At 40.3% G+C, this 18,003-nt stretch overlaps 1 protein-coding gene across 6 annotated transcripts in view; it reads left to right on the top strand.

Annotated features, from left to right (window-relative positions):
- Positions 1-1,211: 1,211 nt before the first annotated feature.
- LOC126191424 (putative beta-carotene-binding protein) overlaps positions 1,212-18,003 on the top strand; it is a 49,541-nt gene continuing 32,749 nt past the window's right edge. The window contains exons 1-6 of one of the 6 annotated variants that reach the window (XM_049932300.1): positions 1,212-1,299; positions 3,315-3,425; positions 4,192-4,342; positions 4,465-4,604; positions 4,871-5,023; positions 5,773-6,041. In XM_049932300.1, coding sequence (XP_049788257.1) covers positions 1,242-1,299; positions 3,315-3,425; positions 4,192-4,342; positions 4,465-4,604; positions 4,871-5,023; positions 5,773-5,972 — 813 coding nt within the window. In that variant the 5' untranslated portion in view covers positions 1,212-1,241 and the 3' untranslated portion in view covers positions 5,973-6,041. Of the gene's footprint in view, positions 1,303-3,314; positions 3,426-4,191; positions 4,343-4,464; positions 4,605-4,870; positions 5,024-5,772; positions 6,042-18,003 lie in introns of those variants that run through there. The other 5 variants (XM_049932296.1, XM_049932297.1, XM_049932299.1 and 2 more) reach the window with 5 other exon arrangements.

Below are 18,003 nucleotides of genomic sequence, written 5' to 3'. Positions count from 1 at the left end.
TTAGACTTTCGAGTACTGAAGTTTTTTTAGGTTAACTATCAAGTCAGTTCTGCGAAACTGTATGCAAATAAAAAAAACGGATACAGAAATGTGCTAAACGTGTAAATTTATGCAAAAGTGGATGTAAATCGCTTGGCAATAAAATGTGTGTGACAAATTAGAAAGTGAAAATGATTCGTTAATACTTCACTTCAGGCCTTTCGCTTACAAAAAAATTTAACAGTCTCTGTTTTTCTGTTTGTTGTTGCCTTATTGAAAAGAAATGAACCCCTGCAGTTATGACAAAATATTTACGTAAATGTGTACAACAACTTACCAAACTTTATATAAAAATTATCTGAGAATCGTACCGCATCATAACGTAATAAAACTATACATTTTTTATATTAAGACGTGTTACGATAATCAAATAACTTTTATGCCAGTTGACTTTAGTTGGAGAAGATTACGCAAATATATAAGAAATACGATGTATCAATAGTAAATAAGGTAAAGTTTCTGTTGTAAAAGATATCAGTAAGACAGGTTATGATAATTACTGGCAGAGACAAATGGCCATATAGGCGTAAATACGACTTCACAAATTATAGTAATTAATTTTGTTTTTTAATAACACACATTTATACGTTTTAAAGGAACATATAGTCTATGATGAAATCCCAACATCTGATAATATCTTACTTTATGGTAATTTCGACTTTTGTTGTATTTTAAGCGTGCTGCTCTAAATACTGATAGCTTAATCTAGAAAATTTATCAGTGCTTCTTATGGTTAAACATTGGATTTCAAATTTTATCTCGGATTTCGTCAGTGAGATGCATTTTCAATAGCGATAAAATCTCACTAAATTGTGCTGCACATATACGAGTTCCCGGGAAGGGAGCGACATTTGTAGACTTCGTACCTCGGCATCCTTGGTTTGTGCCCCAGGAGCGACTTTTGTGAGATGCATTTTCAATAGCGATAAAATCTAACTAAATTGCGCTGCACATATACGAGTTCCCGGGAAGGGAGCGACATTTGTAGACTTCGTACCTCGGCATCCTTGGTTTGTGCCCCAGGAGCGACTTCACGTAGTGCAACATGTTACGCAACTACTGACGGTGTCGGCACTACGAAGTACCGTCGTCTTCGCAGAGACACGCGGAGGGAGCAATAAGTGCGGCGCGAAGCCCTATATAAAGGCCGGACGGCGATCTCTCGGCAGCTCTGGCAGCACGCAGCACAGCACAGCACCACCATGCAGCTCGCCGCCGTTCTCGCCCTGCTCGTCGTCGCTGCAGTCGACGCACGAATTGGTGGTAAGACGGTGCTCACGCCTGTCTAGCCTCTGTGGTTCTTAACAAATATTCCGACACCTTCCTCGCCATTCTATTTCTCGTTCAATGCTACAAATCTGTATTTGATCTTATGGTAGAAATAGATTATTACCCTGCAAGTTCTATTCATACTCACGAAGTTATTTTTCCAAATAACGTTCAAAACTAACCTATATCGTTCTTGTGCAACACAGCTAGCTCTTTATTCCCGTGAAGTAATGAGTGCTGTCGACAAGGTATCTCAGATCGATTCCATATTCCTAGATTTCCAAAAGGATTTTGATACTGTTCCTCACAAGCGACTATAAATCGAATTGCGTGCCTATACAGTATCGTCTCAGTTTGTGACCTGATTCGTGATTTCCTCTCAGTTAGTAGTGATAGACGGTAAATCATCGAGTAGAACAGAAGCGATATCTGATGTTCCACAAGGTAGTGTTATAGGCCCTCTGCTGTTCCTGATCGATATAAATGATCTATGTAATGATCTGAGCAGCCCCCTTAGACTGTTTGCAGATGCCGCTATAATTTACCGTCTAGTAAAATCATCAGACGATCAATTCCAATTACAAAATGATCTAGAGAGAATTTCTGTATGGTGCGGGAAATTGGCAATTAGCACTAAACAAAGTGTGCGCTGATATGAAACTTCCTGGCAGATTGAAACTGTGTGGCTTTCTTTCAGGAGTGCTAGTTCTGCAACATTCGCAGGAGAGCTTCTGTAAAGTTTGGAAGGTAGGAGATGAGGTACTGGCAGAACTAAAGCTGTGAGGACGGGGCGTGAGTCGTGCTTGGGTAGCTGAGATGGTAGAGCACTTGCCCGCGAAAGGTAAAGGTCCTGAGCTCGAGTCTCGGTCCGGCACACAGTTTTAATCTGCCAGGAAGTTTCAGCACTAAACAAAGAAAAGTGCGAGGTCATCCACATGGGTACTAAAAGAGATCCGATAAATTTTGGGTACACGATAAATCGCACAAATGTAAGTGCTGTCAATTCGACTACTTACCTACGAATTACAATTACGAACGACTTAAATTGGAAAGGCCACATAGATAATGTTGTGGGGAAGACGAAACAAAGAAAGAGCTTTGTTGGCAGAACACTTAGATGATGCGACAAACCCACTAAAGAGACAACCTACATTACACTTGTCCGTCCTGTGCCGGAATACTGCTGCGCGGTATGGGATCCTTACCAGGTGGGATTGACGGAGGACATCGAAAAAGTGCAAATAAGGGCAGCTCGTTTCGTGTTGTCGCGCAATAGGAGTAAGAGAGTAGCTTATACGATACGCGATTTCGGGTGGCAGTCACTGAAAGAAAGGTGGTTGTCTTTGCGGCGAGATCTATTTACGAAACTTCAATCTCCAACTTTCTCTTCCGAATGCGAAAATAATTAGTTGACACCCACCTACGTAGGGAGAAATGATCATCATAATAAAATAAGAGAAGTCAGAGCTACAACGGAAAGATTTGTGTGTTCCTTTTTCCCTTGTGCCATTCGAGAGTGGAATTGTAGAGAAGCAGTTTGAAAATGGTACGATGAACCCTCTGCCAGGCACTTAATTGTGATTTACTGAGTAACCATGTAGATGTAGATGTAGAATGAACAAAACAACAGCAGAAAGCTAAAGAGCTTTAAATACGCTCCTAAGACCTTCACTCACTTTCAGACACATTTATGCACGTGGATATCGACTGAAAAGAATAGAGGTATGAAAGGTGCCGTTTTCAATAAGATCCTGATGCCACGCTAGAGTTATTAAGAAATGTGATCATTGTCTTACTGACAAGGAGACCGCAAATGTTTAATGATAGGTTACGAATAATCGCCCCCTATCTGAAGATGATGAGAGTGCGCTTAGCGAAACGACGCACGTTCCCAACACCTGATTAGAAACATATATTAACAGGATTCAGCACGAAATACAGCGTGTGCTAATGCTCAAGGTAAACTCAGTGGTAAGGAATTCCTTGTTCTGGTGTTTGTCCCTCAGATGACCCGTCCCCCAGTGACCTGGGAGTGAGGACGTGTCCCAGTAACGAGCCCGACGTCGTGACCTGCCGCCGGAACGCCCTGCAGTCGGCGCTCTCCCTCTTGGCAGGCGGTAAGTACTAACATAAGACCGTACCACACCGTACAGCTAAACGTCAGGCACTTTTCAGCGTCAGTACAGTCTTGTAAACTGCGTGATACTCCAGACTTCCTTGGTATGAAGGGGAAGGGCTAATATCTGAATCTGAAATTACGTATAGTAAATTTACCACATGTTGTGTGTACTTCCCTTTTTATCATACTCTGAAGCAAATTTAAATTTTCTCAGCCTTACTCTCAGACCGGAACTGAATTGTTCCCCGTCCATGCTTTCCTTTTCCCTGATAAATCTGTCGTTCACTATTATCTCTGAAAGTTGTGTCATCATAGTATGAAAAACACCGTCTATTACAAATCGGTCTCTGACTTCTGGAACTAAAATTTCAGCGTAGAGTTTTACCATAATTAATTAATTATATAGCACAGATAATATGTAGAAAAACACAAAGCATAAGGCTATCAAGGTGTTTATAAGACGGGGAAGACATGCGTACAAAAAAAGTTAAAACTAGATAACTCTTTCCAGGGAATACTACAATAATATGGTTATCGAATCTGGCAATCCCATCTTATGCCACTTAGTGATTTCTGCTTTGGAGAAATGTGTCTCAACTTACATTGCAGATGGACGTCAGCTATCGCATAAATATTATCTTCCTATTTCGGTTTACACATCATTGTGACCAGCATTACTTATCACGATTCGCGAGATTCCCAACAAATGGTGCCTCGATTCATAATAACGGTTTAATGCTACTGGCACGTCGCCTCGTCTACAGGTCTCCCCAGCATCGGGGCGAAACCCATCGACCCACTGACGCAGATCCCACCCCTGATTCTGAAGGCCGACACGCCTCTCCTCAGGCTCAATTTCAAGCTGGACGACATCGTCATGATTGGTCACGCACGCAGCGTCCTCGACGACTTGCAGTGAGTCCCGGCAACGTTACATTAAGAAATAATCACGATATTTATCATTTTAAAATCTGATCTGTCACTCGCCAGAAGTTTTCCTGTTTGACGTTTTTAAAAATGTATTCCTGTTTTGCCAGAGTGGACGTGGAGAACCACACCATTCATGTTGTTACGCACACCCCTGGTGCCTTGGTGATGGAAGGCATCTACACTCTCGATGAAGAAGTTATTAAGGGCATTCCTATGAGAGGCAACGGCCGATTCAAACTTACAATGAGTAAGTATTCCGTGCCTAACTGTAGCTGGTCCTTTGGTTTTTATATGCGTGTGGTAATAAACTATAGACTTGTAAGGAAATGGAGATGAAAACAAAAATCAAATAGTTCGAAGTAAAATTGAATGCACAGCGTTACTTTCTGTGTTATAAAAGGAAGTTTATTAAAATTGCAACATAAGGTCACATTGCCTCATAGTGCAACTGTAAGTTCATTGTAAATAATTGGCTCCAACTCTTTCTTATGATTTATTTCTTCTCCCTTTCAGTCGACTCTACAGCAGACGTAACTTACAAGGGACACCCTGTCACTCGACGCAACGGCGAGACTTATCTGCAACTGGACTCCGCCAAGACGAAGTACACCTACGGGAAGACTTCCTACAAGCTCACTGGCCTGTTCGGAGGCTTCCCTCCTCTTGGTATGTCGCATACGCACACTTAAAATTGTGTTTTACAAAACCCAATTAATATATCGACAACATGCTGCTTACATATCAACGTATATAAGATGCTTCAATCATCTCTGGTCAACTGTGGAGTCATAGTATTTTTTATTTAACCTCAAACGTTTGTGACAACTATATACACCACGTAACAAACTCGATGACTACCTGAAACTACAGTAATACTCACATGATCGTGCTTTCTCTTTCTTTATACTTGTTTCAGTTTTTATGGCACAAATTCACATCAGTGTTTACTTGTGACGATATTATCGCCTACTTTACACACAAATCTCATTAGCCATAGAAGTTTACAGTATGAAAGTTCTTTCCTGATGAGATGCCTTCCAGAGTGATATCAACAAATAACATCTACTTGGGAATGAGTTACAAGTCTTTCGTCTTACACTTGGCTGAATCCAACTTCACCGTAATAAAATCGGCTAGAAATCTTATGATTCGAACAAGTTTTAACGCCTGTTCCTGTGAACTGTTCTTTGGCATAGCAATCCATTTATTTGAACTTCATCTCTGCTTGTGTATACTTTGTTCCCTCCTTTTGTTTCCGTGCATACCTGAGAATACTAGGAGCTCGGCTGTTTGTAAGTAATGCCGCTAACTGATCTCCTTACACATCCAGAATTTCAATGTGTCTGGCGTGTACACGTGATGTGCTGACGGCTTTCCTACCGCACACTAAAAGCATACTATCCGCACACTTGCAGAGGCCGCAGGCAACACCCTGATCAACGCGGTGACGTCGCCCATCGTGGAGCGCGAGATGCTGGGCCCCATGGAGGACTGGATGGAGCAGGTGTACAAGCAGCAGGCGCAGTACGTCTTCGACACCGTTCCGTACAACAAGCTATTCCCGGAGAGCGTGAATACTATTACAAAGAATTCATTTTTCCTCAGTTTTAAGTAAATGTTTTCTAATTTATAATGTGTATATAATCAGTAATACTATTTCTCTGAATAAAGAATTTTACTAGAAGTTCTTCAGTTACTTTTTTTAAAATTCTGAACTGACATCAGTTTCCAAGAACAAATACTTAATCATTTACCTTTTCCATTATGCTGAATACATATAACGCCACTAAACGATGATACCTTCTTATTTTCCGTAACAGGATGACAGATAGAACTTTAGCTTAGTCAGTTACTGAGTCTCAACTATACCGCAATGATAAGATACACTATTGTAACACTGAATAAATTAAAAATTCTTTATTATGTAAGCAAAATGTATGACTGTTCTCCGCATATATTATAACATGACTCACATAACTTTCCGAAACTGTAATTTACCAAAATATGTTCACTTCAAAGAACCCACAACTATGTACTGCTCATGCTGCTATGACAGTCGTTTGTTCGCGATGTCATAGTACATTTTCTGACTATTAGGAAATTAAATGTAGCCCCCAAGAAGCATGTTATGAGTTATTAGGGGCAGAAGCAGAGCGAATAAGTTAAGCATCAAACGTCAGACTTATGACTATCGGAGTGCCGAGCACATCAGTCTACTGAAAGAAGGAAATACCTCACTTAGCAGTGGAGGAAATCAGTCCTAACTGGCTCAAAGAAACTAGGAAGCATCCAAGTCTTTGTTTAACAAATTCACAGAAACCATGGCAAGCTAAAGTCGTGATGACTGGACTGGAATAAATCTTTCGTATTAACCACTAAACAAAATTTCTCAGTAGCATGAAAGAGGGTGACTAATTTGGATAATTAATCTATCTTTCACATAAGCAAATTACAAAATGTTGAAATGCTTAGATCTTCAGACGAGAGACCATTCAAAAGTGAAATAACTTTTAATATTTAAATGCTTATAATGAAGCTCTCAGTATTCAGTTAGGTTATATTATTATATGCCTTCGAGTAACACAAAGAGAATTTGAATGAGTATGAATAACAGAACACACGTAAGATAAACATTCAATAGCTGATTACAAAACAATGACATACAATTAAAAATTTAAAAAAATCTTTACAACCGTGTGTTCATCCAATCTTCATCTTAGATACTGGTGTAAGGTAGATCTCCAGGTGAAGGTTTCGTGCAAGTATCTGCATGAGAACTATGGTAACTAATGTCATTGAATCTGTTTACTGTAGTCTAGCCATGATATCCTTAAAACAGCCCCCCCCCCCTCCCCGCAGTCCGCCCTTACACTTGCTTATATAACTAATTTGAAAATTCCGTCATGCCTCAGGATAGATCCCATCAACTTATAAGTTTATCCCGTCACATTGTGCAATGAAGTTTTTGAGTCCCGACTCAATTCGACATCATTTAATTAGTTTTTGAACGTAAGCATATATTCATGACAATTCTTCTGTAGCATCACATTTCTAAACGCCTATGCATTCGTCCTTTCTCCCTAGAGTTTATCATCCACATTTCGCTTCCATAGAGACTAAAATCCACACAGACACTTTCGTAAAATACTTATTAAGGCTTTAAAATTACATTAACTAACTCTTTATATTTCCTCAACACTCCTTTCTGTTGCCAGTTGGAGTTTTATGAGTTACTTCTGAGATTATCGGTTAGTGTACCGACCAAACATTCGTCTACAGATTTTTACGTTTCATAGTCAGGTGAATATTTGAAAATTCATAGATGTCCGTATTGATGATAATTTAAGCTGGAAAAATATTATTCTGGAACTTTCTAAACAACTTACTACAGCCACATTTGCACTTGAAACCATTGCTAATCTTCTTGAGAGGCAAATCAATAACAGACGTGCTGAGCATATTTTCATCTGATAACATCCTCCTTTCCTAAAGAACGTGCTGGAAGGATAATACGTAGTGCTCATCCAGGAGCAGCCTGCACGTGTCTGTTTTATTAGTTAGGCAAACTGACAACTCCTTCATAGTACACTTACTCCGTCATGAAGTTTGTTGCATGTGATCCTTTGCAGTTCAAAACGGACAATGATGTACATAATTATAATACGAGAAGAAAAAAAAATAAAATTCATTACGCCACATTAAGGTTATCACTAAAAGGGTGCACCAGATGCTGCAGCTAAAATCTTTTATCCACCACCCAGTGATCTGACAGACAGCGTTTTGTATTTTGAAAACAAACTGAGAAGGTTTGTCCGTTACAAATCCTTCTTTTCAGATATTAATATCAACAGATGGTATGTACGAATTACTAACTCACATCCATATGTCCTTTTATTAAGCAAAAGTCCTTCGTAAATGATTGTATGTAAACGTATTTAAAAAATATTTTTTATGAGAATGTTAAATGACTCCTTCCACATCACTGACATTTATCCGCGAATGATCCACGAAACATGAAACCAAGTTACTAGCAGGGGCAGATAAGCGTCGGAATTGTCCACCATCAGCACAATACTACATAAAGTAGCTCAAAGCAATAGTATACTGAAGAATGGAAAGACAACTGAGGTTCAGTTGATGATCGGCCTATCTTTTGGAAATGAAGGAGTAACAGAGAGGTAGTTGAGATGCTACGATTGATAATGGAAGCAAGACTTTAAAGAAATCGATACACTTTAGCATGATTCGTGAATTTAGAAGTAGCGTTTGACAATATGAAATGATGCACGATGTTCATAATTTTCAAAAAAGAAGGCGTTCAGCTAGAGATACATTTTTAACATTTTACACAGAATATCTCTCAAGAAACATTATACCACCTTTGGCAATAAAAGGTAAGACACTTCTCACTGACGCCAATAGAATTTGATTTTTATCATTTGAAGCTGCGTTTCGGGATAACACCATCCTGAGATCTGTGACCTAAAACATACAATATAAGACAAGATATTAAAAGGTGAAAATATGACCTTCATACTACGTCAAGTACAAGAGATGTGCGCTTGGGGTGCCATTGAGTACACAAAACGATCACCTCTGCTTCACATTGCTAGTAATATGGACACAATCAGTTACTTAATTACTGTGTTGAGGTCAGTGCCTGTGGATCATCTTCAAGGTCTCCGTGACTTAATTTTTCTAAAAAATATTGTCTCTCACGTACTAACCCAACTTCGATTCCAAGACCATTCAACCGAGGCGTCGGCCAGCACGTTCTCTAGTCTCTCACATCTCGTCACGGTTTTCCGAAAGACTGGCATCTCACCATTTACCAACGACTATGGTTGATTTACTCTGGAATATAGTTGAGGCAGCAAGAAATGATGTACCCTCATCTGTTATCGAAGTTCGTCCGGATGCTCAGGAAATACTGGGTGACGGAAGTGTTAGCTCTGCACATTGCACTTCGCACATTTTACACACCTAATCACTCACGATATCGAATATATATTACTCATGCTACAAATTATATGATGTATAAACAGATTTAGTAATACTGCATTGCTTTTATTATTCTTGGTGCTCCAGTCTTGAGGATCATGTGCATATGTGAGTGTTGCGTCAGTATAGTTCATCTCATAAATTTCATCTTTCTCTGTGGCTTTGCTGCTGCTCAGTTTAATTATATAATACCAACGTCGCCCATCGAACATCAGAATCGCTTCATCGGCATCATTTTCTCATTAGTTCGACGACCTGAAAGCATCCCTAATGAGGCATATTGGTAACATCTTAACAAAAGCCAGAACATTTTTCCAATGCCATAAAAATTATAGAGCGTCAATAGTACCAAAGCGTCTCTTCTGGGTAACCGAACACTCCAACAGTACACACTGATAAGATAACGCTGAAATTGATAAGTAACATGAGAAGATAGTAACCTGTAGTATCAGGTTAATCCTCAATAAGGTACACCTGACGCAATTGGAACAGTTATGTTCAAGGTAACGACACCATTCTCCTTTCCTGTGGATGCACTATATTGACCACACTTTTGCAACAAATGTCCAAGGTCAGGCATGGGCATCCCCATCCTACCCAGGCAAATTATGAACGTGTACATGGTACAAAACATAACCCAGTATTGTTCACATGGTTGTCTGGTATTTCTGTGACTAAAAATTGACGAAAACCTACTATCTACCTCAGCCTATGAGAAAATATTAATACAGTGTGATACTCATCTCCCGACTTCCACAATGGGTTAATGATTGAGCTCTCGTCCACACCTCATCCATTATCAGTAGCACATTTGCTTGCGTGGTGTGAGTATTGTATTGAGAACTGTAAGTATTGGATCTTGTTTGTTGTAAACAAACTATTAATACAAAAATTTTCCTTACAGTTCAATAGTGAAATGGTCAATATAAAAAATCAATGATATAACAAATTAAGACCATTCATCATCATTTTCTTGATGCCTTATTCCCGCTTCAGTGAGGGGTCGGCCTTGCTACTTTTTATTTGGCAGTGTTAGTTGTAGAGGGTGGCCGGATGCCCCTACTGCAGCCACCCCGAACTCCCTGGGAAGAAATTAGTGTACCCCAGTTGTCTGCATCTAATGTAAGCCATTGAATAGTGGGAACGTTTTTCAAATGTCTGCAAGTCGTGTAACTGAGGCGGAACGTGGGGACCAGCTCTGCATTCACCTAGCAGGTTGTGTAAAACCGCCTAAAAACCACGTCCGGGCTAGGCGGCATACTGGCCTTCGTCATTAATTCTCCAGGCGCATTCAATCCGGGGCCAGCGCGCCTACCGAGTCCAGGAAGCAGCGCATTAGCGCTCTCGGCTACCTTGGCGATTTTATATAGCAAATTAAGATATGCTTTAATAATAACAGTTTCTTTTCCAGCAGAGTTTTCACAACGATTTTTTTATTGTTTATTAAAAGTAATTTTTAATCCTACCTTAAATAATGTGTTTCGCATTTAATTATTATCGTTCTGATTGCTTTAATCATTCTATATACAGTATTTTATATTTTACTTTTCTATATACAATATATGCAAAACATGGACTAGCAGGAGCTGCTGAACAAAAATCGCACCTACACACCAATGTATACAATATTTACATGCGCATATAGGTATACATATTTCACACACATATTTAGTTTACACTTATTCATGCATACTCATACACAACTATGACATGCAGTTCATCCAAAAATTCAACATGAACAATCACAATTTGCAAATAAATAATTGCACTGCCCAACACTGAATGAGATGAATACTGTGCACAGAGTAGTGTCCAGATCCCATCCTCACACTGAACCATATGTTTTCAAGATGCGATAGCACTACCTTCAACTGCCGTGCAGTATGTTCCATGTGCCTTCACAATCGAAATACTAGTTGGTACACAGACTGAGGAGCTGCACTAGCCTACTCGAGCAGACACCTCCATAATATTTGAATGTGAGGGCCTTTGAGACCACATAATACAACACCCTTTTTGAAACCTCTGTGTTTTACCTGCATCTATACCGTATGCTTACATTTTTCACCAGAGCCCAACAAAGTCAACAATGACCTTCACTTTTGGTAGTAGTATTTCACGAGGATTATCGGCAGTCTATCCAGACCTGCCGAATGCTTTGTGATTCTATCTAATTACCTCATATAAATCACAATCTGTCACTCTATAAATATACCTATCTCTATCCACACAAAGTAATTTGGGGTAAGCAAAGTTTGGATTTGCAAACTCATAATTGAATCAATACATGTGGAGTTTGGAGAGGTTTGGAACACACATATCGATATTAGACATGCTCTGATATCTTCGCCAACGCCATTGACCGGCAGTTGGTGAAACATGTCATTTGTGCCTCCAGGACATATTACTCATCAGATTCAGGAGCCACATTTGGATCTCATCTTCTACTCTAAGGATTTTCTCTTTGGATAGCTATCAGAATCCTAGAAACAATAGATAATGTGGCATGACGTGACTGTACTCCTTCTGCCGGATTTGCAATTTATTCACCTTTGTTTGCCTGTGCACATACTGGCGACTTCTGCGTTCGAATAGGAGCAGCATGTCAACATCGGCGCTGTCATGTTTTCTTTTTGATCACTGAGTTCGACGAAAGCCCTGATGTGGTGTAACAGATGGCTGCATGTAGAGAGTATATGCCTTGCCATACACTCCGTTATTATTCAAACAACAGTGTACATGTAAAATCTAATATTTTTCCTTGAATCAGAGGCGTTGAACTCATGCCAAACATGTGACGGTTGCTCATATTTCTCATCAACTATGGCAGAACCTATCAGGTTGCTGCAAAATGTCGTTACGTCAGGTAACTCTTTTCTGTGGTATCTCTCTATCGATTATAGGTATTCAAATGGAAGTACACTCTCTTCATCACCACCTTAAACCGCATCATCGGTGTATATAGCTCTGGTTCTGTGCGTATACTCCTGATGCATTGTCTCAGCAAGTTTCTGAAGTCATGCTTGGATGAATAATAGTGAAATAAGGAAGCACCTTTCAGACATAAGTCAAGCAAGTGCTCAAGAAGAAAGTGAGCATCATACTCGCTCAAATTGAGGACTAATACGGGTATGTGTTCTGACAGTTGGTACTTCAAGTTGCATGCATTATGAGCTTCTGTAGCCCTTTTCCATTAGACAACATAGGTCTCTGCATTTTGTTTCGAGTTTTCCGTCGAGAAGCGGACTACAAATATAACAGTCTATTGCATTCGTGTATAATGCATTGCTAGTCAACCATGAGATGTTGTTGCGACTGAGCTATCACATTCTGTCACAAATTTTTGAGCTCAGGGACCAGCCATCTTGCGGGATTAATCCCGAAATTTGATTCAAATTTGTTTAGGTAACAGCCTTCAGAGCATCTAACTTGATACATAGCCATATATGTTGCATACTGTTCTGTGAAGGTTGATTTTGAGGCATTCTGGTCACTTCCAAAACGATCCTCTGGAGCTAGGAGACACTAGAAGTTATCATCAACAAAGGAACATCAGTAATGGTGGAAATTTCTATCTTGGTACATATTTCCTAAAATAACGATTCCAGGCTTGAGCAATCAATGAGGCACCACTCGGTGTACTCTCTTGGTAAAGGAACTGAGGAATGCATGAAAGTAATGCTGTTTATGTTCTGTTTTATTCAGTTGGGCGGCAAATAGTTGGACTTCTTTTTATCCAAATTCAGTGATAATTCTGTCGGCGGAAGAATAGCAAAAAATTTACGTGTTTGGGCCGCTGACCACAAGTTTTGACAGCTAGAGTTTTCCAATTACTGTATGCTTTTAATTCCTTCTGCACAGTGTGCTCCTAGTCATCATATTCTTATCTGGGCTCGCTATTATTTACATTCAGGTTGTAAAAGTAAATTCAATAATCCAGATCCGGCCTCTCGAATTTTCGTAGGTCCCAGAGTTTTACAGGTAAAAAGGTGCTCTTCAGATTATAGATTCCGCAGACATAAGATGTATGATATGTCTTCGTATTCACGCAATTGGTGGCACAATATCAACAGCATTCCACAAGTACCACTGTAAAGCATAATTCATCCCCACTGACAGTATTCTGGACTTAAACGCATGCTTTTTACTGACATTATCTGTCGGAGGCATGACGAAGCTGCACACCCAATTAAGTGGATTAAAAACATACGAATATACATCAGTGTTGAGTAATGGCTGAGGGTCTTACCAGGACTCTGTTTCCCGAACTTCAGAAAAGTGTCAGACTACATCACTCCTCGTAGAAGTTCTGAAACACTCAGAGATTGACTCACCCCAGAATACCACATGATCAGCTCTTAAAATTGGGACGATTCCGTTTTATTCAACAGCATGACGATCTTCATTGGGAATTGCAAAATAAGGGAAAATGTGTAGAAACAATGAAATACAGAGAAACGTGGGAAATAAGGGAAAATATGGCAGAAATGGAAAAATGAATAAATATTGGAAAATCTAGGAAAATTTGGAAATTTTCCCCTACACAGGGACTAAGTTGTATCAGCAATAATCGTTTGGGAAAACATTTTAGCAAGCAGCGCTGGAAACCAGTTAGCCTTAATACACATATCATGTGGCTATGTTATAGATCAACGTTAAATGTATACTGATGAGTAAAAACATTATGATCACTTAATTAATAACTTGGTTGTATGACTATGGAACGAAATACCTCAGTGGTTCCGCGTAAAAGGCATCCGATAGTTGGTTGCTATGTTTGCGAAGCTATGTGGCACATGTCATGTGATTCGCGTAAATAACGGGCCGCTGAATTGCATACGCAGTGTTGGCGTCCAATAGTGACCCAGGAGGGTTCAATAGGATTTTCATAAGTATAATTTGGTCGCAGCGACATCAATTTGAGTTCACTGCAGTGCTCTTCAAACCACTGTAGCATGGTTTTGGCTCCGAGATATGGCCAATTAGACTTCTGAAAGATTACATCGCCGTCGGGCAAAACATCAAGCATGAAAGGATTCAGGCAGTTCGCAGCTGACAGCGTGTCTTCGACTGCTACCGCAGGTCTCATGCAAGCGCAGGAGAACGCCTCCCTTAGCATTATACTGCTCCCACCAGCCGTCGACCGTGGCACACTACACGTTTTGAGCCGCCGCTCTCCTCGATGACGGCGTTTGTGGAGACGACCATAACCCTATTGTAGCAAAAAGGTGATTCAGCCGGAAAACTGAGTGTTTCCGTTGTTCTAGATTCGAACTCCGATGAATCCGTGCCCCTTACGATCGTAACAGGCGATATATATGTCGTTGGGTCAACAAGTGTAAACACGTAGTGTTGGTCTGCTGCAGATCTATCAAGGTCCGATGAACGATATGCTCCGAAACACATGTGTGTGCACCAGCATTGTCCTCTTTCGGCGCAGCTGTCACAGATCAACATCTGTCCCACTTTACAGAGCAGATAAGCCTCCGAACCGTACGTTCTGTGAAGAGTCATGGACGTCCAACCATTTAGCGTCTAGTGGTAGTTTCACTGTTCATCTACCTTTTTCCGTAGAAGCTCACGACAGTAGCAGGTAAACATTCGTCCAGCTTCGAGGTGCTCGTTCATAGGCTCTGCGTAATAATAGTCGCCATTTCTCATAGTTGATTATCTCAGAGGATTGCCCTATTTGCAGCAGGTATCTTCACTAGGGTGAACTCGTCCGTGTGTACTCCGTTTGAACACTTTTGTTACCACGTTATGTGTCCGCAACGCCATGAGGTAGCATCCAGAGTCACGTTGAGCAGTGGTCATGGTGTTTTGGCTTTTCCATTTAAAATCCTGTGGATCATGTTCTTTGTAGGCGGTTATCATTCAAGTATTATTTCAATTATTTAAAAAATCTAGACGTTATATGGAAATACAAGATATTTTGTATAGTTTCGAGTGTGTTAGAAACCCTATTGTTGAGTTAGCAAGTAATACTGCATAATTATAAACGTCACACATCGATATTATATAATAGAGGTAATATTTAGTTGCGTTAATTATGAATATGAGTACTTATTGATCTTAAATTTCCTGGGATAAAATTGATAGGCATTAGGGAACCATGATTTTAGCGGTAAATCTTAGCAGTTAGTAGCAGGCTATTTTTACGACGTGGACTATCGTCCGCAGAATTAAAATGACGTCATCCTTTTTCGTATCTCGCAGAGTGCTATTGGCGAAATATTCGGGTTTGTATCATATCTGAAGTCTTCTCGAGGGTACTAGCCTCTTGATACAGATGTGCTCCTCTATCTCCGAATAATAAAACAACCTGTTGAGGCCTGTAGACAGGCTGGGTGCGACACCAGACATTCACAACGGGATGCTGTGTTGCCTTGATGTGTTGTCCCGCTGGCGGAGTAGAAAACTATTTCCACAATCTCTGTTTCATTACTTATAAGTGTAATACTAGTAAGTCTAATACTTATGTCCAAAATTAAAGCAACAGGATGCTGCTTGGCCGTTGTGTGTCTCATTTACGATATAATCATACGAACTGGCAACGGATGCCCGAACGAACATGCTGTGCATGGAAGGCGGCATTAACGTCTACCAAACTGAGCAGCACTTGGCGGTTAGTCAAATGTCCGTAGTTGCTGTGTACACAGTCACTGACGGTGCAGCATGGCACACAGAAGACGTCTACCCGACTCTCTGCGATGGAAGGCCTAGGAAGAATTGAAGCAGGACAGTCACAAGCCGATGTAGCCTACTGGGTTAATGCGAATCGTTCTGTTGTCTCCTGGATGGGGAGACTGTTTTAGAGATCGAGACTGTACTACAAAGGTCAGTCCAAGGGCGACTACGTGTGACACAGAAAGAGAGAAGCGTTATTTAACAGTAAAAGCGGGACGGTACCCCCTCAGTATTACTTTTCAACTGGCATCTGACCTATGAGCATTCACTGGAAGCGGTTTATCGAGGCAAACTGTCTACAGGGGGCTACGAGAGAATGGCCTTTATTGTCGGACACTATTCTATGAGTTCCTCTAACGCGTCTTCACAGAAGAAAACGTCTAGAGTGGGGTATTCAACATGCCACATGGACGGTCGAAGAGTGGGCGGCCAATGTTCTTTTCGCAGATGAGTCCCGGTTGCGTCTGGAGAATGATTCTCAACGGATTCGCATCTGGAGCGAGCTTGGAACACGATTTCCGGATTTAAACGTTATGGAATGAAACCAATATCGTGGAGGACCCCTAATATTGGGGACAGTAATCATACTGATCACTCGAACACCTTGAATGGGTGAACTGCCTAGCTTTAACTGCTGTTACGTATCTTCACGAGAACTTGTGACCCCATGTGCAGTTGTTGCGAGGTTCTGTGGGTCCAGACTTCGTATTGATCGATGATAGTGTTCGACCTCATAGAGCACAGGTGGATGTTGTTTTCTTGGAAGACATTGCACGGATGGCGTCACCTGTTTGTTCTTCCGATCTGAATCCCGCAGAGCATGTCTGGGATGCACTAGGGAGACGAGTTGCAACCCTGCATCATGCACCAAGCACTCTCGAAGACTTGCGACCAGCTCTGAAATGAGAATCGGCATGAGACTGATGACATCATTCACAGCATTCCCCGTCTTTTTCAGACCTGTACTTCTGCCGTGATAGCTCACATCCCATACTGGGCACATTATGCAGTTGTCGGAATGTGTGTGCAAATCCGTGAAGTTGGAAAAAACGAAGCACACTTTTGTCTACTGTTAAGCATGTTGCAGTTGTTTTCATTACATTTTTTCTACTTTACTATCGCCTTTTTATACTGTTTTGTGGCAAAATAAGTGCAACCTTGATAAATTTCCTTTTTTTGCTTTAATTTGGACCAACATGTTAAGTAGCTGGGCATTCCATGATAGCTACTGGACTCTGAGTATCACCAGATTTTTATATATGATCTATTTAGTGATCAATGTGTTTGCCTCGTTCCTTTTTTATATACAATATGTGGTGGTTTTATGCCTCATAGGAATAAAGAAAAAAGTATTCCACGTCGCCGCCCATTAATTGGGATTTAATTATTTTACTTGTAATTAGTGGTGATAGCAATTTCGGGTTGTGATTACAATTTCTGATTGTGAATCATTTTTTAGTAAAAGTGAAAAGCAATTGTAGCAGCGCTTAAAGAAACTAGGGCCTCTTTCATTAAATGACCTAGCTAATGCTGAACATTTACATATATTAATCCAGTTTCTTCTGAAAGTGGGAACGGCCCACAGATTTGGCTTGGAGAGCAAATGTTTTGGTAAAATTTGTTACTGACCGTGCATTTAAATACGCTCCCATGCGGAAGTTAGTTTTAAACTGATTATCGGACTTCATAAAATTGAAATGATTGCAGGTACATCACAAAAAAAAGTCTACGGCGCATGAAATGGGGCACGCAGATCATAATAAACGAAAAAAGTGATTCAGTATTTAAGAAAACACACAAAATTATGAATGTGTAAATGGAGAACAGGTGTACAAATGATATATGGTTAACAGTATATTTTGAAGGAATATTAGCTTAAACTAGTCCACAAAGCACACATTTAATGCCTAATATTTAAACAAAATAACCTGTAAAAGGAACCCGCGACATTCAAAGCA

The sequence above is a fragment of the Schistocerca cancellata genome, chromosome 6 (assembly GCF_023864275.1).
Source record: "Schistocerca cancellata isolate TAMUIC-IGC-003103 chromosome 6, iqSchCanc2.1, whole genome shotgun sequence".
NCBI classification, from domain to species: Eukaryota; Metazoa; Arthropoda; class Insecta; order Orthoptera; family Acrididae; genus Schistocerca; species Schistocerca cancellata.
Note: the sequence above shows the minus strand (reverse complement) of the source record. Positions and strands in the feature narration are given on the sequence as shown.